The 26,677-nt window shown below is 46.3% G+C and overlaps 1 protein-coding gene across 3 annotated transcripts in view; it reads left to right on the top strand.

Moving 5' to 3' along the window:
- The window catches only part of GALNT15 (polypeptide N-acetylgalactosaminyltransferase 15), a 48,134-nt gene extending 22,439 nt beyond the window's left edge, over window positions 1-25,695 (top strand). For all 3 annotated transcript variants that reach the window (XM_081826149.1, XM_081826155.1, XM_081826164.1), the window contains 8 exons: window positions 2,017-2,221; window positions 9,064-9,231; window positions 11,556-11,673; window positions 13,409-13,603; window positions 16,235-16,366; window positions 16,764-16,868; window positions 21,463-21,606; window positions 23,663-25,695. In XM_081826149.1, the coding sequence (XP_081682275.1) occupies window positions 2,017-2,221; window positions 9,064-9,231; window positions 11,556-11,673; window positions 13,409-13,603; window positions 16,235-16,366; window positions 16,764-16,868; window positions 21,463-21,606; window positions 23,663-23,806 (1,211 nt within the window). In that variant the 3' untranslated portion in view covers window positions 23,807-25,695. The remainder of the gene's footprint in view (window positions 1-2,016; window positions 2,222-9,063; window positions 9,232-11,555; window positions 11,674-13,408; window positions 13,604-16,234; window positions 16,367-16,763; window positions 16,869-21,462; window positions 21,607-23,662) is intronic.
- Window positions 25,696-26,677: the final 982 nt, after the last annotated feature.

Raw genomic sequence — 26,677 nt, 5'->3', positions numbered from 1 at the left:
CGCCCCGTCCTCAGCATCTTCTGCTTTCCACTTAGCCCGACTTGGAGTGTGGCTTTTGGCCTCCTAATCCAATGAGGCTACTCTACCTCTGCACATCACATCACATTCCAAGCAGAAAAGGGTGAAATGCCGAGGTCAGCCAAGTTTGTCCTTTAGAAAAAAATCCGTAAAACAACAGTTTTTTCCAGAATCTTCTCACCTAGTGTATTTCCACCAGAGTTAGATTAAAAGGCTATTACTAACAGCAAGGGAGTCTTGGTAGGTTAGTGCTTTTAGCTGCCCTGAACAAAATCAAGTTTCTGCTAGTAAGGTAGAAGAGGAGAATGAACGTTGGACAAGACAACTAGCAGTTCTCAGTACAGTGGAGTCACCGAGGGGCTGGTTCTCACACATCCAAGTTCAGAAATTTTAATTTGCTAACAGAGGTCCTTCTCTAGGCAATGGACTTGGGACTAACAAACTTATCAGAAAAATAATTATAAAGTAATCGACATAATGTTTTACCACCAAGAAATTCAACAGCCAATGACTGGGAATCCTTATGTCCACTGCTCAGGACAGTTTCCTCTGCAGAAAAGTCTCCCTGAGGAGCCACATGCTGCTCAGAAGGCAGCTCTCCAGGGAGTCTGCTGGGGCCTTCAGGTACGGCTGCCTGAGCCTTCCTGAACTCCCTAGAGACTCAGCTACCAAAATAGCAAGACTATGTGTATTCCCATCAAGACTGCCTCTGGGCTGGAGAACCAGGGAAATTCTTGCTCTTCAGCACAGTTCTGTTCAACACACATGTACTGAGTGCCTACCATGGGCCAGCCCTGTGCTAGGGATCAGAGCAGTGGAAATGCATGAGGTATAATCCCTGCCCTTGAGATCTTAGTTCAGTGGACTAGGGGCACCCCATTTCCAAGACTTCATGAAGGACACTACTTCTCCATGAATGCATTATTCCTTCTTCCTTTTGTCTCCACTAGCTTGTTCATCTTGATGTATGCATGTGTGTGTGTGTGTGTGTGCACGCACATGTGTGTGTTTAAGATAAGAAAGCTCTTAAACACAAAACCTAATAAGCTTCTCCCTTTACCCCCTCTAGAGTCATTGTTCCTCAAAGAACATCTAGGCTCTTGGTCTTGGATTTTCAAGTCCCACTTTCTCTCCAACCCACTGCATTGCTATCCACCCCTACCGTTACAATGAAACCCTTTGGCCCACACCACCAATGATCTACCAGTGGCCACATTTAATGGACCTCTGTCTTTGACCTCCTTGACCACTGCCTTAGGTCAGATTTCTTTAGCGGAGCCTGAGATGGGATTCATGTGCTTGTGATTTTTAGGGGGTGTACTCTCAGGGGAAGCCTATAGGAGAGTAGGGGAAGCAGGAGAGGCAGAGGAAGGAACTGAGCCAAGATGAGGTTTCGGATGAAGTCCAGCCACAGCCTGATCCCATGGACAGTTCTGCAGTGCCAACTGCATCTCAGAATCTGTCCTGCCTTGAGGCGAGGGAGTGGGCTTTGATAGCCCTGCACGGGTTGGTCATTGACCCTGGGCACCTGGGGCCAGGGGCAGCATTCTGCAGGACTCTCTGGCACTCACAGGAGAAGCAGTTCTATACCCAAGGGCATGTCCCCGGAGAAGGGTGCAGACTAGTTAGCAACAAACCTACAGCTGCTGGGCACGTACAAACCAAACCAAACCTAAGAAGGGACCCTAGGTCATCTGAGTCGGGCACCAACAGAATCTGCATAACCCACTGCTGCATTTAGAGAAGATTAGCCATTCCTCTCCTCTCCGGGTTTATGACACCATCTCTCCTGGCTTTTACTGGAGGGAATACCGACCCACCCCAAACTAATGAAGCAACTTAGCAACAGCCATAGTGTGATGTATCTGAGTCTCAGGACCCTGGTGCTCACCACAGCTCCCAAGAGAGAATCGCTGACAATGATCCTAGTGATGGTCATCACGCTCTCATTGGCTGTGGCATCTGTGACCCCACTGACCACAACTCTGTTGATTCCAGGACAACTCAAGTCTTCTCTCAGCGAATACGTGGCCAGGCTGGAGGGAGTGAAGTTGCTCAGGAGCAACAAGAGGCTGGGTGCCATCAGGGCCCGGATGCTGGGGGCCACCAGGGCCACCGGGGACGTGCTGGTCTTCATGGATTCCCACTGTGAGTGCCACCCGGGCTGGCTGGAGCCCCTCCTCAGCAGAATAGCTGGTGACAGGTAACTTCACCTCTGGGGAGCAGAGGTGGGGCTGGGAGAAAGAGTCTACAGCCTCCACCACTCACAGAACATCTATCCACCATTGAACAAGTCCCCGAGGCTCCCCATGAGAGAGTAACATGCTTCTTTGGTTTTTTTTTTCAGATGTTTGAGTTTGAGCCTTTTCAAAAGTATAGGGAGGTACATTGGAAGGGAAGTTAGAGGTCCTCCAGTCCATCTGCTTTGTTTTCTAAATACAGAAACAGGGGCCTAGAGAACAGCTTCTCTTAAGTTGCAAATACTCCTGGATAGGGTAACATCTTACCATGGTGTCACTCCCTTTGTTGAAAAGTCAGGAATTTTAATCAGGATTATAATATAACCTGAGAAAAAGTCTTTATATTTTGTTCGTAGGTACTTACCCCTAAACAGAATGTGTTAGACTCTGTGATTGCTAAACTTCAATCAAGAACCAGCATTGGTTTTTGGGATGAGGGGTCTCTAATGTCCTAACTAAGGCCTCAGGAATGTGAAGTCAGAGAGAATTGCATTACACACCCCTTAGCCCAACATTTAAAATTTTTTCTTTGACCATTTCTCTGTTCTTTTTCCCCATCTTGCTGTCATTCACTCCCCACTTCCTTGCTCTCCTCATACTGTTCCTAAATATGCCCTGTCAACCATTTTCCTCAATCTGAATATCCCACTAAGAAAAAGCAAAACCTGGTGGCTAGCCCACCTTGGACCACCTCAGGCATACCGCTTGGGGTTTGCAGAGGCCTAGTACACAGTAGGAGTTCAACAAATGATTGTTTCTGATGATGGCCAGCCAGATAGGGCAGATGCCCAAACCAAGCCTTATGACTTCTATCCTTGCACTCCTCCCCATGGTATACGTTCAATGTCTCCTTTGAAGTCGGGGATGACAACATCTAAGAAAAGACCTTTCTGGATAAGGAGGCAGAGGAATTAGCATATTCCACTAGATGAAGGAGGTTTCAAGCAACATGATGTCATTCGTTAATAGTCCAGCAATTCCTTTTTAATAAAGAACAATCAGAGTTCAAGTGAAATCGGGAAGGATTAGTTTTGCCCAGTACCGTAATACAGATTACTGCCCACTCCTGGCTATTACCTCAGAAGAAAAGGAGATGTGTATAAATCCAGGACCAGGACGAGGACAAGTAAACATGCAAACCTAACAAACTCTGCCATCTTGGATCTTGCCCTCAACATCATAATGACCGTGTATCATTGCAGTGGGAACTAAAGTTGGTCCAGCCTATTCCCCATCTAATTCCCATCCCCGTGTCACAGACAGATAGCTTTCAGAGGGACCTGTAAGATCATCTAGTCCTATCTCACGATTTCACTGCTGAAAGAAACTGAGTTCCAGGGAGGCCAAGGAGACCCCTCAGGGTCACACAGCCACTCAAAGAGCTAGACTGTTTTCCATGCTTCTTGTATGCAGACATTTAGGAACCCAGAAATTAATATCATTAAGTCTTATGTATGTATAACCCGAATAGACTGTTCTCATATAATTCTTTACTGACGCCCCCCCATGAGATGTCTCAGGCAAGTACTTCTGCTTCCATTTTACAGAGAGGGATAGTGGAGCTCCTTGGGGTGAAATGATCTGCGAGGGTGCATGGAGACTTTGCCGCTGAGTCAGGTGTTCTAACTCTGGGCCTACTGCTCTTTTTGCTGTCTATGAATTATTTTAAGAATTGGAGATGCTGATCAGGGAATGAGATTTATTCATCCCCCTCCCCACCCTGGTTGTGAGACATGTGTTAAAACATTGATTAGAACGAACCCCTCATGTCTGCTGCTCACATTGGTGCCATTTTCACAGATCTGGAGATTTCTCACTCTAGGCTGAGAGAGGAAGACTTGGCAATACCTCAGTGTCCTCAGCTATAAATAATATGGGGCTCCCTGAGAGACTTTCCGCAGTTAAGAAGGTGGGTCCGTGAAATTTTCATTTCATGGGCTCTTTCTTTCCTCTCGTTATCCAACTTTTCCCCTCCCCTTCTTCTTCCCTTTCAGTCTCCCTCCCTCTCTCCCCTCCCTCCCTCTCTCCCTTTCCTGCCCCCCTGCACACACACACACACACACACACACACACACACACATGGGCACACACATGGCCTCTGGTCTTAGACCCCATTCTGGCTTGGCTTCCTCTTCATGTCCCCTCTCTTCTATGGTTTAGCCATCTTTTTGTCATCCCACACCTCATTCACAGCTTCCTGTGTACCCTGCTTTCTTTGGGACCGATGTTCAGCTTGCAGGCCTTCACAGGTGAGGGTCTGAAAGAAAAGCTAGCTCTCATGGGTCTGAGTTCTCATCTCTCTCCACTGCACACAGAGATGCTCTGAAAGGTGTGGCCTGGGAGAGTGGCCCTTTTAAGGTCTGCTTTGCTCCTATAGCAATTTTGCTCGAGCGTTTCCTCTGGCCTCCCATGGCAGCTCACCTTGTGTGAAGCAAAGCTGTAGAAGCCATTGGGCACAGTTTCTAATAGCTACTGCTCTTCAAGAGAGGAAAGGAGTCCCAGCTGCCTCTGAGGCTCATGACAGGAGACATTCTGTCACCAGGTGAGGATCCATTGTGCAGGAGGCAGGAAGAGGTCTTTAAGGCCTTTCATTAAAAAGGTGGAATGGGATGATGAGTAACAGTGTAACAAGCCATAAATCAACTATTTCAAAGAGTCATAACTTCCTCAACACCCCGATCAGAGGGTTCAAGGCCTGGTTCCTAGCCCTGGTCCCCCACCCTGCCCACAGAACAGGTCTACAGAGAGTCATATGGCAACTTTGTATGAATTGGTAAAAGGAGTCCCTTCTTCATTATCCTTTACTCTCATTTCTCAGAACATGTGTCATAACACGTTCATTTTTTAGAACAAGTTACTTTAATGCTAACTGCCAGAAATTTTAGAATGAAGTATGCAAATTTATAATGCCTATGATATTTGAAGCATTCTCTAAGTTTGGGCAGTGCACAACCCACATAACTGTACATAGCAGCCCCAGACAGAGCTGCTCAAAGAGCAGTTTTTAGAGCAGTGTTAGAGGTGCTGGTTGGTAGTTGGTTTCCGTGTAAAGTAACACAGATGAAGATCAAGGGTAGCTGTTACTCCAGCTGCCAGCTGACAACGGCCTTGTGCTAACTGTCAGCTCTAATACCCAAGCCAAGGAGTGAGAGTTATGGCCCTAGAGAAATTAAGGTTTCCAATGGGAAAGGGGCAGTCTTCAGTGAAGTGCTGAAAGACAACACCCACTGAGGGGCGATGCTGGCTCCAGAGGCTGTCCAAGCTGTTTTCCCCTTGAATTTGGTCTGGTCCTCTATCTTAGAGACACCTAGTTCATAAGGTCATGTAGTGCTCAGCTAGGGCTGAGCCTGCTCCATGGGGAGAAGCAAGGTGGGACAGGGAACAGACCACCTCCCATCACCCTGCCCTGCAAGGGGTTAAATGATGAAAAGCAGTCTGAGGAATCCCATGTGAAAGTGTGAGTGTGCGTGCGTGTGTGTGTGTGTGTGTGTGTGAGAATATGTGTGTGTGTGTGAGAGAGTGTATGAAAAAGAGAGAGAGAGAGAGAGAGAGTGTGTGTGTGTATGTGTGTGTGTGTGTGTGGTGAGGAGCAGCAGGGGGACCAAGATGACCCCAGCCCACAAAGGGAGCAGGCTTCTTTTGGTCTCAAGCCCCAGGGAAACTCTCCAGCCTTCTTCCTACCACACACCCCTCAGCATGACAGAGTGGTGAAACGGCCAACACAAGTCTTAGGGTCACACTTGAGAAGCAAGAGCTCTGGGATTAGAGAATTCAGAGACTTTTGCTTCTCAATATAAGATACTGTCCACAACACCAAGAATTTGAGTGAACTTTCAAAATGACTTTAGACATCACAGACCCGGAGGAACATGGAGGTGCAGGAATAATAAAGAGGGATGAGGTAAGCCAGGGCTTGTAAGTAACCTAAGTTTGGTTGGTAAGGTTGAAGCCGCAGTTAGATTTTGACTACTTGGACAGTAGTTTATTAGTTGACCTCACGTTCAGTGGTCAACCAGTCTTTGTTGACAGCTCTACTACCTCTGTTTGTCTTTTGAAACCCAACTGCCTGACCCCCTGGAGCTTAGAAAGGCTTAAGAGAGAATCAACCTTGTACTTGCCTGAGAGTTAAAACTCAATTTGCAAGAGAGAATGATGGTGTAAGCAGACACTTCTAGCTCCTTCCAAGTCAAACAGGGCAGCGTTGCTATTTTGCTTTAAATGTATTCCAAGAACACCAGACACATCTGTAGGTACAAAACCCAAAGTTAAATATAAGACTGTCTGGGTTTTTTAAATCACCATTTTTGAGTCACTAGACTGCAGTTACTCCCTAATTCAGCCGTGGCTAAGCAGCTGCTATCCTCTTCATCTCTATCCAAAAGGCACTCAGAGTGTCTTGTGATTCATCACTTAGGTGTCTGGTTAAAATGGAAGGAAAAGGAGATCTCAGAAAGGAAAAGAAGCATTGGATATTTGGGGTGATACAGTTATTAACCATGAGTTTTGCATAGGACTCTGAGCTTCCAGCAAGACAGAGCAAATAGAGAGACTTGATAAATTCTAGAGTTCCCATTTTCTGGTCCAAAGTAATGCACAGCCTTGTCAGGCAGGACAAGCTCAAAGATCTAGGAGAAGCTAGTTGTATGGATGCTCAGATGCAATTTCCTTTCTTGTCCTGTTATGATTACTAAGATGGCACGAATTTGATGGGATTCTTCAGGATTCAGCCACACGGCTTCCCTGGCTCTTGACTCTGAAATTCCACAAAATGCTTTGCCCATAGCCAAATCCATCCCATCTGCTCAGTTCACTCCACAGGAAGTGGAGACTTGGGAGGGGGGCTGGGTGTCCTCCTTTCTTTCTTGATCTTGCCTCTCAGTTTTCTTAGGTCAATTCAGGATGCCAGAAGCAGTGGGGACCCAGAGGGATTAAGTTTACTTTACCTTCCAGAGGGAACAATGTGAAAAGGGCAAGAAAATCATATTGGGATCCTTGCTCTAAATATAAACCCCATGACTCCTCATGCCAATGTCAGCCACTTAAGGACAGATAATTGAGTCCTAGGACCAGCCTGGTGCTTTCCATGTAGCCTGGGCCACCCTAGCCTGGCCATCTCTGAGGTGGGAAGAATAGAGATGGAAATCGATAGAAGTGTAAACACAGTGTGGCTGGCATCTCTCTGCCAGGAATCTCTCTTCTCTTAGATTGAGACCTTCCAGGACCCCCTGAGTTCAGGCCTGATCCATTTCATGGCATAGATTTTAACTTATTTTATTTTAGAGAGAGAGAGCATGCACGTGAGAGTGAGCAGGGGGAAAGAGGAGGGGCACAGGGAAAGGGAGAGAGAGAATTTTAAGCAGGCTCCAGGGTCAGCATGGAGTCCAATGCAGGGCTTGATCTCACGACCGACCCTGAGATCATGACCTGAGCCAAAGTCAAGAGTTGGAGGCTTAACCGACTAAGCCACTCAGGCACACCATGGCATAGATTTTAGAAGTAACAGTCATGAGAGGCCAGAAAAAAATGTGACTGAGATATCGGCTATGTGGAGATCAGCTCCTGGTACTCCTGAATGATGACCTGTTTAGTTAAAAGGTGAGGTTTCTGACCTGTACCATTTTCCCCCATCACCCTCTCTGAGGTCATATCCCAGGCTGTGCAAACAAAACAAAACAAACAAGAACAACAGCAAAAAAGGGGTAAAATCCAATTACCAACAGCATCAGTAAATGAGCAAGCAGATAAGCCTCGACTTAGGACTTTGGTTTGCTCATAGACGCCATGTGTTCGCGTACATGTGCATTTACACCAGGGACACTGCTGGAGTTTGGCAGTCCTGATTCTTCAAGCCGATCAAGTTGTCTGATATAGGGAAGAACAAGAACCAGACCCTAGAGCAGGGGCCCATGAACCCTCTGAAATTGTGCATAATATTTTGGATATGTGCATATGATAATTTTTCTGAAGAGGATTCCATAGTTTTCCCCTGATTCTCAAAGAGATCAAAGGCCCCAAAAGAAGTCAAGAGCCACTGTTCTAGAACATTACAGCTGAGAAAGGTGTTTGTGGGAAGTGGTTCAAACTCCCATTTTACAACTGAGGAAACTGAGGCCCAGAGACGTGCAACTGAGCTGAGACTAGAACCCCACTCTTCTGTCTTTTGGTGCTGTCAACAGAGGTTTTTCAAAAAAGAAAGAGGCAGGCATGCTCTTTACTTAAATGGGCCCCCAATTCCTTATGGAAAAACATATTTTCTAGAACAGTGCTATCTCATAGAAATATAACAAGCCATGTATTTAACATTTAAATTTAAACATTTCTAATAGTCATATTATAAAACAAAAAGGAACATGCAATTAATTTTTTTTAAAGATTTTATTTATTTATTTGACAGAGAGAGACACAGCGAGAGAGGGAACACAAGCAGGGGGAGTGGGAGAGGGAGAAGCAGGCTTCCTGCGGAGCAGGGAGCCCGACGCGGGGCTGGATCCCAGGACCCTGGGATCATGACCTGAGCCGAAGGCAGACGCTTAACCACTAAGCCACCGAGGTGCCCCCACAAACATTTTAGATATAGGATGCACTCACTCTGGTTACCCATCAAGGGCACCGTTTGGAAGGCTGAAGAGAGACAAGCCATTGCAGTACTTTCCCCATCTCAATTTAGACAGACCATATTTTAGGTGCCTGCAAGCCACATGTGGCTCCTGGCTGCCATATTAGGCAGCGCAAGTATAGATTATGCTTCTATCCCCCAGCAAGTGAATGGTTTTTATCCCTTATTTGACTCCACAATTTTTTCCAGGAGCCGAGTGGTGTCTCCAGTCATAGATGTGATTGACTGGAAGAATTTCCAGTATTACCCCTCCAAGCACCTGCAGCGTGGGGTGTTGGACTGGAAGCTGGATTTCCACTGGGAGCCTTTGCCGGAGCGAGAAAGGAAGATCCTCCAGTCCCCCATCAGCCCCATTAGGTGAGGCTCCTCACACAGCCTGCTCCTTCTTTGCTTCCTCAGGAAGGACTCGGCAGCCAAACTGCTTGGGATCAAATCCTGGCCCCACCTGTTTTCTAGCAAGTTCCTTAATCTGTGCCTCAGTTTCCTCATCAGTGAATTGAGGGTAACAGTGAAAGAGTCACTACATGAAAAGCAGAGAGAGTGCCAGGGACTCAAACGTCAGTGTTGTTATTGTTATATTCTTAAGTGAATGGAGTCCAGCTTAAGCTCTTTCAAGTAGCTTCTTCAGTGAACACCCCTGTGGGTGGGGCAGTGAGAGAACCCAAGCCGGGATCTTGACCTAATTCTACCTCTCCAGGTAACACTGGAATTTCCCTGACCTCAGGTGCTTTCTTGCTAAAAAGGAAGGATTCCTTCAGGTGAATGATAAGACACCCTAACTCTCAAAATATATCAAATTCTATGAGTTGCTTGCTTGCTTTGGTGTTGGGGCATGTTTGGGTTTTGGAAGCTGATTCTATTTAAGAAGATGTTCTAGATATCTTCTTTTGCATAACAAACCACCCAAACTTAGTGGTGTAGAACAACAACAGTTTTATTAAGCTCACAGATTCTGTGGGTCAGGAATTATGAAAGAGAGCACCAGGGTTGGTGGTCTCTGCTCCATGGTATTCAGGATGGCAGGAGATAGAGCTCAAGATGGCAGCAGGGGTGGGGGGGCGCTGCCCTGAGGCCCATCGAATGTCTGAAGGTTGATGCCTGTCATCAGCTGAGACCTCCACGGGAACTTCAGCCACTCCCTCCATCAGGTCACTGCACCTGGGGCTTGCTACACCATGACACTGGGTTCTGACACTAAGTAGCCTAAGATGGCCAGGTGAAACAAGCTCTATCCCCCTCCCCCTTTAAAAAAATAGGTTGTTGAGGTGAATTTCACATACCACAAATGAGCCATTTAAAAATGAACAGTCTCATAACAAGTAGTGCAAGTTGTGCAAGCACCACCTCGATCTAGTGCCAGAACATTTCCGTCGCTCCAAAGTAGAATCCCGTACCCATTAAGTGTTGTTTCCCACCCTCTCCTCCCCCCAGCCCCTGGCAACCACTGTCTATCTCTATGGATTGATCGATTCTGGACGTTTCATATAAATGGAATCATATGATGTGTGACCTTTCATGCCTGGCTTCTTTCACTCAGTCTAATGTTTTAGATGACGTATCCCCTTCTCTCGCCAAGCCTCAGAATTCACCCAGGGTCACTTGCAAAAAGATCCCAGACCCACCTAGGTTCCTGGGAAGGAGGCACAGACCCCACCCTTCAGGGGAAGCAATGTCAACGTCACATTGTAAGGAGAGCCTGTGGGACAAGGGATCGTGTGGTGTTGCCCTCTGGGCAGTTGGCCTCCATTCGCCATGGTCCATCTCCATCATACACTGCCCAATGCTCACCAATTATACAGCTGGTGTCTGAGCACCTAGTAGAGGGACACGGTAGGAAGGCATTAGGCACAAACAGGCCTTCCCAGGGGTCTGCCCAAGGGAGTGTGACTCTAACGGAAGTCTGAGAAGCCGCAAGCTCAGAAGTGCAAAGAAAAAATTGTCTTTATTTTCTAATAACTGGACTTAGGTCTTTTCTATCTTAACCCCTCTTTCCACCTAACAGCAGAAAACGTCCGTGCAAATTAGTCAAATCCCATGACAGCTTAGTGATTGCATATTTAAATCTATCATCCAGGCTTGTGCCCTCACCCTGTCTCCCTGAAGTTGATTTTGAGCTCCAGGCTTCTTTGAGGGGGGTGGTCAGCATCGGTGGGGAGGGAGTGCCCCACGTTGGGCTCAAGCTGTCCTGCATGGTTGTTCACCACCATGCACTTTCACTGGTCGTGGCCTCTGGCCAGAGGTTGGCACACCCGTCCCCCAGTGGCCTGCACCTGCCCTCGGTATCTGCCCAAGTCCCACTTTGGGATGTGGGAAGAAAAAGCCAGACTGTTTCCCTGGTTTCCCTAGCCTGGTGCTACCTGCCTTAGGGTGCCTTATGTTAACAAGGCCTTCTTCCCAAAGGTCTCTCTAGAGGTACTCAAGCCAGAGGGTAGGGGAGCCTCAGGTGCAGCCCCGTGGCCCTCCCTTTAGGAGGTAAAAGGGCCCAGGCAACCATAACTCTCTTCTCATAAAATACTGGGATTTTTGACATGGTTGCTTGGCTCTGGTCTTGCAATGAAAAGCATTGAGGTCTATCTGGGCCCGTAGCCCACTCTCTCGGCCCCTGGAGCTCCCGCATGGTAAGCCTTCCTGATATGCTCGGGGTTCTGAACTGCCATCTGTTCCATCTTCTCTCTGCCCAGGAGCCCAGTGGTGCCCAGCGGGGTTGTGGCCATCGACAGACATTACTTCCAAAACACTGGAGCGTATGACCCTCTCATGTCCCTGCAGGGTGGCGAAAACCTCGAGCTGTCTCTCAAGGTATGTCCGGGACCAAGGGAGGAGCCAGGTGGGCTCTGTGGAGTAGTGGGTAAGGTCCCAGCTTGGAGGCAGCCCTTAAATGCCCCTGGTCAGGTCTAAGGCTGCAGGCAAAGAATAAAGTCATGAAATGTGGTGTGTCCCCTTCCCATCTGTCTCGTGCCCTACCTTGACTGTGCCCCCAGCCTCCCTCACGAAGCCAGCTATCAAACCTCCCCATAGGAAAGGGCACAGTATCAGCCACGCATACTGTACATAGGGGTTCCCGTACATTCTCTGTGCACGGCACCCTCAGCATCTCTGTCATTATTCACAGCACCCATAGGCCAAAACCAATGCCAGACAGTTCTGTGCATTGAGTACAGTGGTCTCCCTTTATCTGCGGTTTCAGTTGCCCATGGTCAGCCGCAGTCCAGAAGCAGACGATCCTCCTTCTGAGGTATCGTCAAGTCGGTCGTAGCTGAACTCTAGGTCACAGTGTCTGCGACATTTCTCTCACTCCATCTCATCACAAGAAGGGCGGGTACATTATAAGAAGATATTTTCAGAGAGAGACACCATAATCATATAACTTTTATTACAGTATATCATTATATTGTTTTATTTTATTATTAGTTGTTGTTCATCTCCTACTGTGCCTAATTTATAAATTAAACTTTATCACGGGTACGTATGCATGTATAAGGAAAAAACATAGTATATATAGGGCCCAGAACTATCCGTGATTTCAGGCATCTACTGGGGGTCCTGAACATATCCCCCGTGGATAAGAAGGAACTACCCTAGCTCCAAAAAATAAGTATTTGTCCTAAAACTTTAGCGCCTGTTGGGCACCACCCAACTTCTCGAACCTCGGAATCAGATCAGACCTCGTTTCCCATTCCATGTCGATTTTAACACGATACTTGCTTTTTCATCCCAGCAATCACTGAAAGCCCAACCCAATAGAGCTGTCCATTATCAGAAGTGCAGCCATCTAATGTTGAAACCGTGAATTACCTCAAGCTTGTAGTTTGCAGAACATCCAACAGATGTCACTATGTTTCTCTCAAACATTTAAAATACCCTGCATGGCCCTTTGAGGTTGCTGGGGCACCCCGAGGGTACCTTGGCATACAGTTTGGGAACTCCATCTTTGTTGTGTTTCAGTTCATATGCTGCCTATGCTAGGAACGTTTTTGTTTTTCCTCTTTATCCCCAAGGATGAAATGAAAGGCTTCCTAGCAAATGAATTCCAGGCATTTGGGAGTAGGCAGGAGCGTTAGCAGAGAACACTGAGAATCCTCCTGAAGAAGGAGAGACTGCCTATGTTTAGAGAGAGCTTGCTTTCCCCTTGCAGGGGACGTCACGAGCTTTTAGAAATTCTCTGACCACTAGGGACCCCCTTTCCCCTGAGGAGGCAGCTTTGGGGAACAGGGGAGCACATGGCCACATCTCTAAAAGTGCTAAAAGTTGCCCCTCTCGGTGTGCTTCAGGGGAAGGGCACGTTCAGGTGGTCGCGTGGATGTGGCCCCCTCACTCCACTGGTTCTGTCCCGGGACAACTGGGCCCATTCTTCCCATCCTGTCACTCCCCTGCCCAGAACTCCCAGATCTGGAAACTGCGGCACCCGAGGACTAGAATTCTCTTTCCGATTTTGTGCTCCTGATTTCTTGTGCATTTTTCCAGCCCCTGGATTCCTGACTTCCCATGGACTTGGAGTGGTGCTCAGATGTTTATTTTTCTCGTTTTCTGGCAGGTCTGGCTCTGTGGTGGCTCCGTTGAAATCCTCCCCTGCTCTCGGGTGGGGCACATTTACCGGAATCAGGAAACCCACTCCCCCCTTGATCAGGAGGCCGCTCTGAGGAACAAGGTTCGCATTGCTGAGACTTGGCTGGGCTCATTCAAAGAAACCTTCTACAGGCACAGCCCAGAGGCCTTCTCCTTGAGCAAGGTAAGGAGAGATCCAGGCAGGGGCTTCTTGACCCGCCACTGGGCCACCAGCGGGAGGGTGAGCCAGGGAGTGCCTCTCCCTCTAGCCTGGAGGGGAAAATACAAGCTTTTGGCTTGTGCTTCCCTTAAGTTGCCCCTCTCAAGTGCCTCCTCTACTAGGCAGGACTGCCCGTCTCTCCCAAACATCTCTCCCAAGCATCAGGTCATCCCAGCCGGTCTTGGCCTGGAGCCTCCTGACGTCAGTGGGATGATATCTATGGGATGTGGCATAGAACACATTGGGGCAGAGGACAGATTGTGCAGGGAATAAGCAGTAACAGGTCTCAGAGGGCAGTTTTATCCTGGGCAAAGTGCTCAAGGCTACGAAATTACCCAAGACATGAAACAAATAAAGTATAAAAATAAACATAAAAGATCCAAAACAAGCCACAGAAAAATGAAAAATTTAAACATTTAATTAAATGTCCACAAGCAGTGCATTTTCAACGGCCATTCAGCTCAATTCTTATGGGGTAACACAGAATATTATTCGACATGAGATGTGGGTTCGCATTAATGTTTGCTATGCTGGGAGCAGGGGCTCCAAAGGTAAGGTTTCTGTGACCCACAAAGGTCTTGGGACAACTCCCACAAGCCCCTCACCAGCCTACTCTGCTGGGTCTGCTCTATTCTCTGATCCACAAATCTCCCCATCTGTTATCTGATGACTTTCACAAGGACAGTGGCACTTCCTACTGGTAAATGAGAAGACCTTTTTTTTTTGTTTTGAACATTCCTATTAATTCATGTTTTGGAAATATCCTATTGCTGACATCAGTGTCAAGATTTTAATAATAGCACTGCCTCCCTGAAGGTGGAGGCATTTACTTTATGCATTTACTTTAAATTTAAATAATTAAAAATTAATTTCGTTCTACAATTTCTATCCTTCCATCCCATCTCCCACCCCACCCCCAAAACCCTCATGTAGATTTTGAGATACAGAAATTCTGGGCACCCAAAAGACAAGGCCGGGGTTCCACTGTTGGAAGAGTTGACATTCTCTTGTTTTTTCCTCTCAAGCAAGGTTATACAGAAGAGCAAGTTCATTGTCAGCATGCCTCCTCATTTGAGGTCAGACAAGGGCTGGGTAGATTCGCCGGTTTGTTTCATTACCAAGAAAGGTGAAGGTGATAGAATATGCATGAAGGAATATTCCTGCTCTGGGAGCAAAGTCCAACCCAATAGAATGGCTGGCGAGGTCTCAAGTGAACGTTCAGAATGCTGAGAAACTATAAAAAACTTGTATTAATTTCCTTAGAGGAAAGAGTAATAGATCTCTTTGGTTTAATGGTAGGTACATATGCTGAATAAACAAGACATTCCTGCCCCAGAGAAGTTGTTCTCAAGCTTCCTGTGAATAAAACTCACCAGGAAAGATGGTTAAAATGCAGATTCCAAGGGTGCTGCCCCAACCTATTGAACCATAGTCTCTGGTGTAGGGCCTAGGAACCTGCCTTTTTAACAAGTTCCTTGGGCATTTCTGAGCCAGGTGCTTGGGATCACAGTTTGAGAAGCATGCCGAGAGCATTTCAGTATGGAGGATTCAGACCTTACTCCCCCAACATTTCCATCTGAGGAGTAAAAAAAAAGAAGAAGCTGAATCAAACCAAACTCACTTCATATAGCCTGTCAGCCCAGTGTCTGGTTGCCAGCCTAGAGGCCATCAGGCTGGAACTCTGAAATGGACTTCTTGCTCCAGCCCTCTCTCCTTTCCTCTCCTCACCCCAGGAAATATTCTCTTTCTCTCTCTCTTTTATTAAGTACTCAATGTGGGGCTTGAACTCATGACCCTGAGATCAAGACCTGAGCTGAGACCAAGAGTTAGATGCTTAACCAACTGAGCCACCCAGGAGCCCCACACTTTTGTTTTTGTTTTTGATCTTTCCAACCACTCCTTAGCACACCTGTCTTCCCTAAAAATATCCAGGACTTAGTACCAAATGTTTGGGTAGGTTTCCTTATATCTTATCAATATAGCCAAATACATAAATTTATATTAAAGTGTTAAGGACTTACCTGATATCCATCCCAGGACAACTGTATTATAAAGGAAAATCTCAAGGTAAGAGGATAGCGTCATCCAAAGGAATGATTCGTTAATGGAGGAGATTGGGCACTTGGAGGGGAAGAAAAGCAAACTTGCCTTGTCTCCACCCCACCCCACACTTTCCCAGCTTATTTCATCTGAGTGGCCTTTGGGTCAGTTCCTGCCTCCATAAGGCTCATTATAGTGCTGCGTCACAGCAGCCTAGCTTCAAAGCCCCACCGTTTTGCCGGCTTCCACAGAAAAGTCCTTAGAGCACAGGTATAATGGTCTCTGTCGACTGAAGATGTGAGGGATTGTGGGGAGGGAGTGACCTCACACCCACGTTGCTCACTCCACAACTCTCTGTAGAGAGCATCCATCCTATTCTGTCCCTTTTAAACCTCTTCTCCCAACACATGACCTTCCCCGCTGTCTGCAGCCCTGGGGAACGGTGGCCTTGGTTCCCTCTCTCTGTCCGGGTCCTTCAGCCACCTCTGTCCACACATGAATGGTGGTAAACAGCAGGCTTTCCCTCTCACTGCCCGTGTCTTTCTCCTCCCTCAGGCCGAGAAGCCAGACTGCACAGAACGCCTGCAGCTGCAAAGGAGGCTGGGTTGTCGGATGTTCCACTGGTTTCTGGCCAACATCTACCCTGAGCTGTACCCATCTGAGTGCAGGCCCAGGTTCTCTGGAAAGGCAAGACAGACCCCAGGGAAGATGCGGGGAGGTGGGGGTGGGAGGCGGGGAGGAGGGGGTAGGCAGCTTCCCAAGACAGAAACTGGGTGTTCAGGAGTTTGACCATGACCCTGGCCACACAGTCCCAAGCTCCACGGGGCCTCAGAGGCTTTCATACCTACCCTGAGGGAGGTGACTGGTTGCCGTGAAACTTGTTTCAGGGCCTGTCATCATGACAGGTGTGGCCTGCCTCCTGTCCCTTGGGAGTAGAGGCTTCAGCTTGACCTTGCTCATTTCTGTGGTCTGAACCTGACCCCTTGAGCTACACAGCAGAGAGAGGGGAGAGGAATGGCGCCTGACACAGGGCATTTTTACAGTGGACGGCGGGGTTCACTTTTGTACGGGTGTCCACTTTCAGCTCCACAACAGTGGACTTGGCTTCTGTGTAGACTGCCAGGAGGAAGGGGACATCCTGGGCTGCGCCATGATGCTAGCTCTTTGCAGCGACAGCCGGCCGCAACAGGTGGGTAGCCAGAGTTCTCAGCGTCACAGACCTGCGAGTGGTCTTTCCTGGGATGCTCCTCACTTCCCTTTGGGGAACCACCTTTCAGGGGTCCCATGTCCCCCACTCCGCCGACCTGGCCGGCTCTGCCCACCCACCTCCAGGCACACGCACAAACACAGGCCATCACCAGAGAATACAAGCATCCGAGCCTGAGGGACATGGATGCTTTTATCGAACGGATGAGGAAACTGAGGCTCAGAGAGTCACTAGCCCAGGGGTTGCAAGTTCAGATATGCCCAGGATCAGGCAGGGAAAGGAGGTGAGCACAGTGAGCTGGGTAGAGGCTGCTGGGCCTGAGAAGCATGTGCCCATCTGAAAGCACAGCAGCACCTGTCCCCCAGCCTCAACAAATGTCTTCTCTTCTGTATGAAAGTGGGCCCAATATTATGACACCACCCCCCAATTTTTTTAAAGATTTATTTACTTATTTATTTGACAGAGAGAGACACAGCGAGAGAGGGAACACAAGCAGGGGGAGTGGGAGAAGGAGAAGCAGGCTTTCCGCTGAGCAGGGAGCCCGATGCGGGGCTCGATCCCAGGACCCCGGGATCATGACCTGAGCCGAAGGCAGACACTTAACCAACTGAGCCACCCAGGTGTCCCACCCCCAAATTTTAAAAGACATTTGAAACCCAGGGTTTATGGAAAATCTCCTCATTTAAATTAAACATCTATAATCAGAGGTCAAAGAGAACCACGGTGTGCACGCACATTTCCACCAGGGCACTGCCTGAAACATCTGGACCGGCCAGAGATCCTCAGCCAATTAGGACCAGAGACAGGGAAAGTGGGTCACCTAAGTGGGCAGTGTAGACACGGAAGCACTGAGGAGGCCGGGGGAGCCCAGAAAGTGGTGCCTCAAACCCACGACTGTGGTTACAGTCTTGTCTCAGTCCCGGGATTCTGAGGCCTCCCAAGCAGATGTGTTGTGGCTTTCAGAAACTTCGTGTGGTTCTGTGGGAGCCAGAGTGCACAAAGGGGGGGATCTTTAGGGCACCACGGGAGTCTGGTGTGTGTGTGTGTGTGTGTGTGTGTCTGTCTGTCTGTGTCTGTCTGGGTGGGTGTCTCTGCATGCGTGTGTGTGTGCATGCTTGTGTTTGTGTGTCGGTGTGGAGCAGAGAAGGAGGGCTGGGTTTGGAGCAGACGGGCCTCCCGGCCTCAGGTGACCATGCTCCACTTGCCAGAGGAGAGCTTACACACAGATGGAGTCACTGGCTCCCAGCTTCAGAGCCTTGGCCTCATTCAGAACATTTCCCGTGCACAGAGCAATTTGGTCTGTGAAATGCCTCCCACAGGGAGGAAGCCTTTTCCTCCATGGTCAGAAGGAAAGCAGAGAGTACAAATGCCCCTCGGGAGCAGAGGGGCATAGCACAGAAGCTCTCCCGGGATGCCAGGGCTGGTGGGGCCTCTCCCCCGAATACAGTGCTCTGATGACTTGCTTGGGGAGGGACCAAGAGGCAGCAAGGAAGACAAACTGCACGGCTTTCCCCCGAGGCCCCACTCTGCAGCACAGTTGGACCTGGCAGGACCCGACAAGGATGGGGCTGCCGTGGCGACAGGAAAAGCTTATGGTCCTAGGGCAGCCAAAGAGAGATGCTGAACATGCCCAGCAGTCACTCTGCCCACAGGGACAGGCCCCTCCCGGAGCCGGAGTTCCTATTCTTGGATATAGATGGCTCACCACAGGGCAGACAATCTGAAATCAACACTGAGAAATCCAGGTGGCGCCTGGTTAAAATCTAGGTCTAGTAAAGATGGGTCAGTCCAGTGGCTCGTCCATTCCTTGCCTGTGGTTCTTAACCTTTTTAGGTTATATCTGGTCGTTGCCCCGTGGGGCAGGATCAACCCTTGACCCCAAATCTGGTTCAGATCTGGAGACTGATGATTCCACACATGTAACAAGAGAGAATGGAAAGCATGATTCACACAATGAGACTTTCTGGGGGTGAGCAGGGCAGGCTTCCAGGCAGGCCAGCAACTGGCTTTGGGGCTTATGTGGTCGGGGGATGGGCCAGGTGAGTATTCCCAAACTCCGGCTGCTCTTACCTGGTTTGAACTTCCTGCCAGCCCCAAAGAAGAAAGCACTTGGCTTTCTTATGAGCTTGCCCTGAAGTGCAGCAAGGGGATAAGGTGAAGCAGGTGGAGCTTGAAAGCTCAGAGGTCAGACATCAGACATGGAGTCAGACTCTTTATTACAAGTCACATGGTTCCTTTAAGAAGGTGATGAATTCTAAGGACAATTTCCCAGAAAAAAACACATATAAGCACATCTGGACAAAATTTTAACAATTTCCAGGGCTCATGGATCCCTTGAGGCCCCCTATGGTCCATGAAGCTCTAAAACCCTTGGTTCATAATTCCCAGAAGCTAAAGGAAAGAGTCAAAGAGTAGAACCATGTCTCCTCCTGCAGCACCCCAGGGGTTGGTAAACTTCATGCCCTCTATTGTCTGAGGAGAGAAGAAGGTAACTGAGTCAGGGGAAGGCTCTAGATGCTGCAAGGTCATTCCAGTACCCATGTAGGCCCCTTGATTATCAGGAAGGTCTCTTTGTATCTTAGGGTATAGATTTTCCTCAAAATTTCCATCGTGCAATAAGTTCTCAAGGTGGTGGGAAGCCTCAGTGATGCTGGCTGAGGGTTGGTGGGTCCACTCTTTTCACAACTTGGATGAACCTAGAAAGCCTAGCCTGCCCCCAAATCTCTTTCAGACTGTGACAGGGGCCTTTGCATTAAGGCCTCTATTAAAAATAAACAACAAAGTACAAGTTGCTGGAGATATTGATCAAATGAGTCAAGTAAGGCCCCAAGAGCCTGGGAGCAAACTCCAGAACATGTCTTGGAGGGTCTGGAGTCCAGCCTGGCAGGGAGGACCTGTGAGGCCAGGCTTGGCCGTGCAGGCTCTGGGATCCCAGAGGAAGGCCTACACCTGGAGGGCACGTGGGGAAACAGGTGCTCAGGATCCATGTGGCCTCTTTCAGTTTTGCCCTTTACCAGTGTTACAGAACACTCCAAAAGGCATTCACACCCGGCACAGGGGAGGAGGACATAGATATAAAGTGCTAAGTGAGGAAGCCATGTAATGTGGTAGAAACAGCTCACCACTTTCTAGCTGTATGACATCAGAAGGCTTCTTAACCCCTCCGAGTCTTGGTTTCCTCTTCTGCAGCTGGGAATCATGCAGTTTCCTGCATGCCAACAGAATGTTAGCTTTTGTGGGTTTTCTGATTCTTGGTGGGGAGGAGGGGACTAGCAAGGACTTGTATGTGTAGCAAAATCATGAACTAGATAAGCTGAAAGTCCTTCTCCTAAAAGCACCTAGATATGCCATATAAAAATTAAGAAGAAACACATAACTGAGTTTGTGACAAAGGGAAATCTCCAGGGGCCAAAAATCAAGAGGCAACTTAAAATAGAGCCACAGGGCATTGGCCAAGCTATCCTGCCGGAAGTGAGGGAACTTGGGGAATCCAGAGGCATTAGCTACATGCAGGAGTAGTTAATGAGAGCCTACAGCCTGTGACAGGTGAGAAGTTGGAAATGAGACATCATATAAAGCCAACTTTGACCTTCAAAGAGTAACCTATCTGCCAAAAGTTTGACTAGAAAAATCCACCCACAGCACAGGAAGATGACAAGGAAACTTGTCTACCTCCACAGGGTCTTTGTATAGGAGAAAGTTACTTCAAAAAAATTTTTTTAACCATAAGCCTGCATCTAATATGGGTTTAGGTTTCAAATTTATGTGTGGTGTGGGAATCCTCAAGCAAGACTGGCTACCTAATTTGTGGGGCCCAGTGCAAAATGAAAATGTGGGGTCCATCATTCATTTATTAAGAGTTTCAAGATAGTAACAATAGAGCATTAAACCAAGTATACAAAACCAAAAACATTAAATCCTTCTAGGCATGAGGCCCCACGTGAATGCACAGATCACATGTCCATGAAGCCAACTTTGTCTCCCAACCACAAAATTAATATAAAAATTCGTTCAGGCTGCACCTGGCAGGAACAGAAAATGGTTTTGTCAGAAAGTGCTCTCCAGCCGGGGCACACAGTCTTCCTAAAGTTAAAGCCCCTCTGCAAAGATACGCACATCCAATACTACAAAACATGGGAGGAAAAAATGACCATGAGCGAGAGTCAGCAGATGCAACAGACTGCAGGAGAATTAGTTACAGGCCAGGTCAGATCTCTCCAGAAAGAGATCACCTTGGGCCTCAAGAGTGTTCCTCATCTGCTCCTCTTCCAGTGCACTCACAACACACAGCATTCTTTATGGCCTCACCTATGATGCAGTAAATAGAATAATGGAGACACATGGCAGAACATATAAATATGAACGCAACAGCAGGTGGCATGTGGAGATTTCAGAGGCTAGGTCTAGTCTAGCATTGTATGTGTAGATTTGACTATGAGATATGGTATTGATGACCCTCCTAGAATCTAAAGATTGGCCCTAGGCCTCAACCTTATTGTGAGCTCTCCTTCCTTCATCTCCAGCTTCAGAGAAGATCTCCTTCTAGCTATGCTAACAACAATTCCCCCTGTCCCAGCACCTGAAGCACACTAGCAGGAAGGAGATCCACTTTGGCAGTCCACAGCAACTGTGCTTTGATGTCAGGCAAGAGCAGGTGATTCTTCAGAAGTGCACGGAAGAAGGCCCTGCCATCCATCAACAACACTGGGACTTCCAAGAGGTAAGTAATCTGTTCAGGAAGCATTCAGCAGCTGGGACGGTGTCCCAGGGTCTTCCAAGAGCTCAAGTATTACCATACAGGCCAGTGCCCCTGCTGTTGAACTTGGTGACTTGGCATCAAGGCCTCAGGAGGAAGTAAAGCCAACCTTGCAGCAAAGTTGGACCGCCAGCATCTTGAAGTGTACTGATTTGCCACATCTCTGTAAAGCTCTGATGGTGATCATGGCAGAGAGAGGAGACAGTCCCTTTTTGAAGTTTATTAGCTCAGGTCACCAGTAAGACCATGGAGCATGTTACAGAAGTAGCCAACTACCTCAGTGATGTGGTTTTAGGAGCAATAGAAAGGCTCTTCCTTCCCTACTTGGTGACAAGTGAACCTAAGACTCGGGGGCTCACACATGCTCAAAGACATCTTGGAAACCAAGTTAAGGTCCTTTATGAATGATCGTAAGGGATCATTCTAACCAAGTCCTGTGGATAAGATACATTTTAAAATAATAAGGGAAAGATTAGTGAGTAAGATTCACCCAGTATAATTCAAGCATTAAAAACTAAGACTTTAATATTTAAAGTATTATCGTTCAGCCATAAAAAGCAATGAAGTACTGTTCATAGTAGCACTATTTACAATAGCCAAGAGGTAGAAGCAAACCAAGCATTCAATGATGGATGAATGGATAAACAAAATGTGGTATATATATATATATATATATATATATAATGGAATACTATTCAGCCTTAAAAGGAAAGGAAATTCTGTCACGTGTTACAGCATGGATGAACCTGGAGGACATCACACTAAGTGAAATAAATGTGTCACAAAAGGACAAATACTGTACGATTCCACCTATATAAGGTATCTAAAGTAGTCTAATTCATAGAAACAGAAAGTAAAATAGTGGTTACCAGGGGCTGGGCTGGAGGGGAGAGTTGTTTAATAAGTAGAGTTTCAGTTTTGAAAGATGAAAAAGTTCTGAATATCTGTTTCACAACAATGTGAATATACTTAACACTACTTAACTTTACCCTTAAAAATGGTTAAGATGGTAACTTTTATGTTATCTGTTTTTACCACAATGAAAAGAAAAAAAAAAAGAAATTAGGTACTATTTGTGCTACAACATGGATGACCCTTGAAGATATCACACAAAGTGAAAGAAGCCAATCACAGAAAGCCATATCTTATATGATTTCATTTATAGGAAATGTCCGGAATAGACAAATCCATTAATCAGAAAGCAAATTAGTGATTTCCAGGAGCTAGAAGGAGGGAGGGACAGGAAGTGATTGTTAATGGATAGTGGGTTTCTTTTTACAGTGAGGGTTGCATACACCCTGTGAATGTATTAAAAGCCATCAAGTTGTATACTTTTAAAGAGTGAATATCATGGTATGTGAATCTTATCTCAAAAAATAAACAAATGGACATTATCAGCCTTGTTAGTGAAAATGTTTAGCTTTTCAAAAATAAATCAATTTTTTGTTGAAAAAGGGATGGCTAGATTCAATATTAAATCTGGTGGATTTTGAGCAGGAAGCAGCTATCATCCTCCAAACATGACTGACTGGGGCCCTCTGTGTATCCTTGAGCTTTTGTTCTCTACAGCAACCTGGCGGCAGAAGTACTAAATTGCAGGATTCACAGGGAGCAGAGATCAAACTAAATCTTTTTGAAAGCAAAAATGTACAAGTACAGTGATAACAGTGAATGTCACCAGTATGGTATAAAGACTGAACATGCTCTATACACTGGCATGCTACTAACCAGAACTCTCTAAGAAATAGCACAATTATACAATCTCAATAAAGATAATTTAATTAATGACCTCAAGTTTCCAAACAATATTTATATTTAGAGCTACCTGAGTTATATTTTATATTAACCAACATACTACAATTCCTTACCAGGCCAGTTCACACCACCTCTATAATTCTCGTAATGATTAGCACAAAGCTTAGAAATATCCTTCTTTGCTTACTGATTGCAGGGAACTGACTGGTTTTCATTTCTTTTTGTTTTTCTTTTTTTTTCCTTTTCCTTTTTTTTCTCTTTTCAGAATGGAATGATTGTCCACATTCTTTCTGGGAAATGCATGGAAGCTGTGGTGCAGGAAAACAGTAAAGATTTGTACTTGCGCCAGTGTGATGGAAAAGCCAGCCAGCTGTGGCGATTTGACAACGTCAGCAGCGTGGATAAATGATGAATGCCGGTGTCAGAGGGAAAAGAGAAGTTTAGTCATCACAGTTCAGCCCCAAGAGAACTAAAAGAGCATGTATATTTCATGAAGCAGATCCTTTTGTGTTTGTATTCCTGGTGATAGTAGAGAAGAAAGCTCCATGAATGAATTTAGAAAGTCTTTCCTTCTTGCACCTTTTTGCATTGACTTCTGGATGTTTTAGAAAAAGAAAAAAAAAAGGGATTCATTGTCTCATTGTCTTCATCTCTGATAGATGGTCATTACGTAGTACAGAAGATTGTTTTGTTTTGTTTTTTTCCATTGAGCACTTGATAATTACTTTTATCGCTGATAAAGGAAAGAGGTATGGACAGTCTCGGGCAACACCTCCAAGTATACATAAATCCAATTGATAAATTTTTTGCAAATGGCCCTACCGTGGATCATCTGTGTAGCCAACCATGAAAATTAAAGTGTGAAGAGGTTGTGAGGGCCTGAAATCTCCAAAACTTTGGATTAAGTTCATTAGGACAAATTCCATGTTCATTGGCTGAGCCATAGCTCGGAAGAAGGAAGAGAAGTCACTGAGCAAAGAGTTGGGTTGAAGAGAGATGAAGAGCTTTGACCCAATTTTCCAGCTCAACCTGGCAGCCGGCAAGAGCCAGCAGACCTGGAATAGGATGTTTTCATGTAAATGAGAATTTCCTCCATACTTTCTACCTCCATTCACCCTGCACTAGCCCTTCTCTACCTTGGATAACCCCAACCAGAATCTCATGCAATGTATTTCTCTTTAGTCGTTGCTATTGGAAGGGTCAGCTCAGACTGAGCGTTCCCAATAACAAAGTGTATACAGTTGAGAAACTCTGCTGATGCCTTGTTATAAGGTTTGCATTGACTGGATCAGAAAGAGCAACCTCCATAAAGAGGTAAGCCTCCCAGAAGGGAAATGTCTGCATTTGAGCCAAAATTCATATGAAAGGAACCAGAGTTGGGTATTAATGTCCATTAGGACTGACTTGGCCGTTTCTGAGCCTGGGACCCCCAAATGTGCCCACAGGTTGAATGTTCACAACTGGGGGAGGAACATGCTTCCACTAGAGCCGAGCCAGTGCTGGCAAGAGCTAAATGGCTCTCCTTGATGTGCTGGCCTACCTAGTTCGGCCATAAGGAGCTGTTGAGTGGCGTTGGTTCTGCTGTTAAGAAGACACCATTTATGCCTATTTCTCCTCCAAGTGGAGTTCACTCTCCATGTGGTCAGCTTAGAAACCTCCCTTCAAAGATACTGATCTCCTCTGGGCTATCTCAGAATTCAATGTGTTTCAAATAAGAAAAACTAGGTAGGAAGTGAGGGCTTCTAAACAATGCCTATCATAATTATGTATTCTTTTTCCACCAGCTTAAGTCAATGGCCCACTGCATTTCTTCTTCCTCAGAATACACTCCAGACTTGTGCTGTCTATGGTAGCCATTAGCTGCATGTGGTTATTTGAATGTAAATTCATTAAAATTTTTTTAAAAATTGAAACTCAGTTCTTCAGTTGTACTGTTCACATTTCTAGTGCTTAATAGCTGCCCATGCCTAGTGGCTACTGTATTGGAGAGCACAGATATAGAACATTCTATCACTGCAAATAGTTCTATTGGACAGTGTTGATCTGGATAGATTCATCATCCCATTGAGAGAAGAGATTTTAGCCACTGTCTTCTTCCTTCAGACATGTCTATATTTAAAACAAATTCCCCTAACATCCTGAGGCTGAGATGGAGCTAAAAATTCTCAGATGGCAACCTTGTAAATGGAATTAATAGTGGCAAACTAAAATTAAACAAGACTTCTATTTTTTTAAATGAACTTAATTATTGGCATTGTATTTGAAGTTGCTGGAATAAATTAATATAATTAAATAAAAGGCTGAATTCAATTGTGTAAGTTGTGTTTGACAGTAATTAACAAAAGGACCCAGATGGCTTATTGCTTAATTGGTTGAACAAAGAAAGAATGTGGGGTTCCTTGCTTCTTTAACCATCCCCATGATTTATTACTTTATTATAGAAATGGCTGTCAACTCAGTCCCTAGCTGGTACTTACAGATCCTTAATTTAAACAAAACAGATGTCTCCATTTAGTTCTAAAAGAAATTCAACCTTCTCCTCAGAGTGTAACCAAGTGTTCAAATTCTGTTCTCTATGGACTCTGCTTTGATTTTATCCACAATGATCATTTTAAAAGTAGAGAAACCTGGCAGTTGAAAGATTTGATTCCCAAGAGTTTGATCTTCACTTTTATGATTGGACTTTATTGTTCAGAAGTAGAGGCAAGAGATAGATGGAACATCTTGATAGTATTCAGGTTGCTGGTTCTAGTTTGTTCTTGAGGTCTTGCTAGATCCTTGTCCTCAGAGTCCATGAGACATCCCATAATATTTTGGTTTAATCCAGTGCTCCTCAAATTTCACTGTATTCACAGATCATAAGGGGATTGTGTTAAGATGCACAGTCTAATTTGGTAGGTCTGGGGTGGGACCTGAAATTCTGCATTCCTAATGAGCTCCCAGGGGATGCTTGATGCTGGTCTGTGGACCACTCTTTGAGCAGCAAACATTTAAACTATTCCAGCAGTCTTCTGTTGTTACTTGGAACTAGGAGATTGCCCACTGGACCAGTTCTTGGACTACCTCTGTTTGAATCCACATGGCTGGATGGTTTGATCCTGTATGATGTAGGAGAACACACCTTGTTCAGTGTAATTCCTTTTCCTCTCTTCCATCAACTCTTTTCCTCTTTCTCATTCTGTCTACTAGTTCTACTCTTTTGACCAGGAGAGTTCTTTACCTTTTTTGTTGTTTTTGCTGTTTGGCCTATGGTTATGTTGTGATCTCCTCACTTTTCTTA

This window comes from Leptonychotes weddellii, chromosome 1 (genome assembly GCF_054177405.1).
Source record: "Leptonychotes weddellii isolate Sample4059 chromosome 1, ASM5417740v2, whole genome shotgun sequence".
In the NCBI taxonomy this organism is placed as follows: Eukaryota; Metazoa; Chordata; class Mammalia; order Carnivora; family Phocidae; genus Leptonychotes; species Leptonychotes weddellii.
This window is presented reverse-complemented; position numbering and strand designations above follow the sequence as displayed.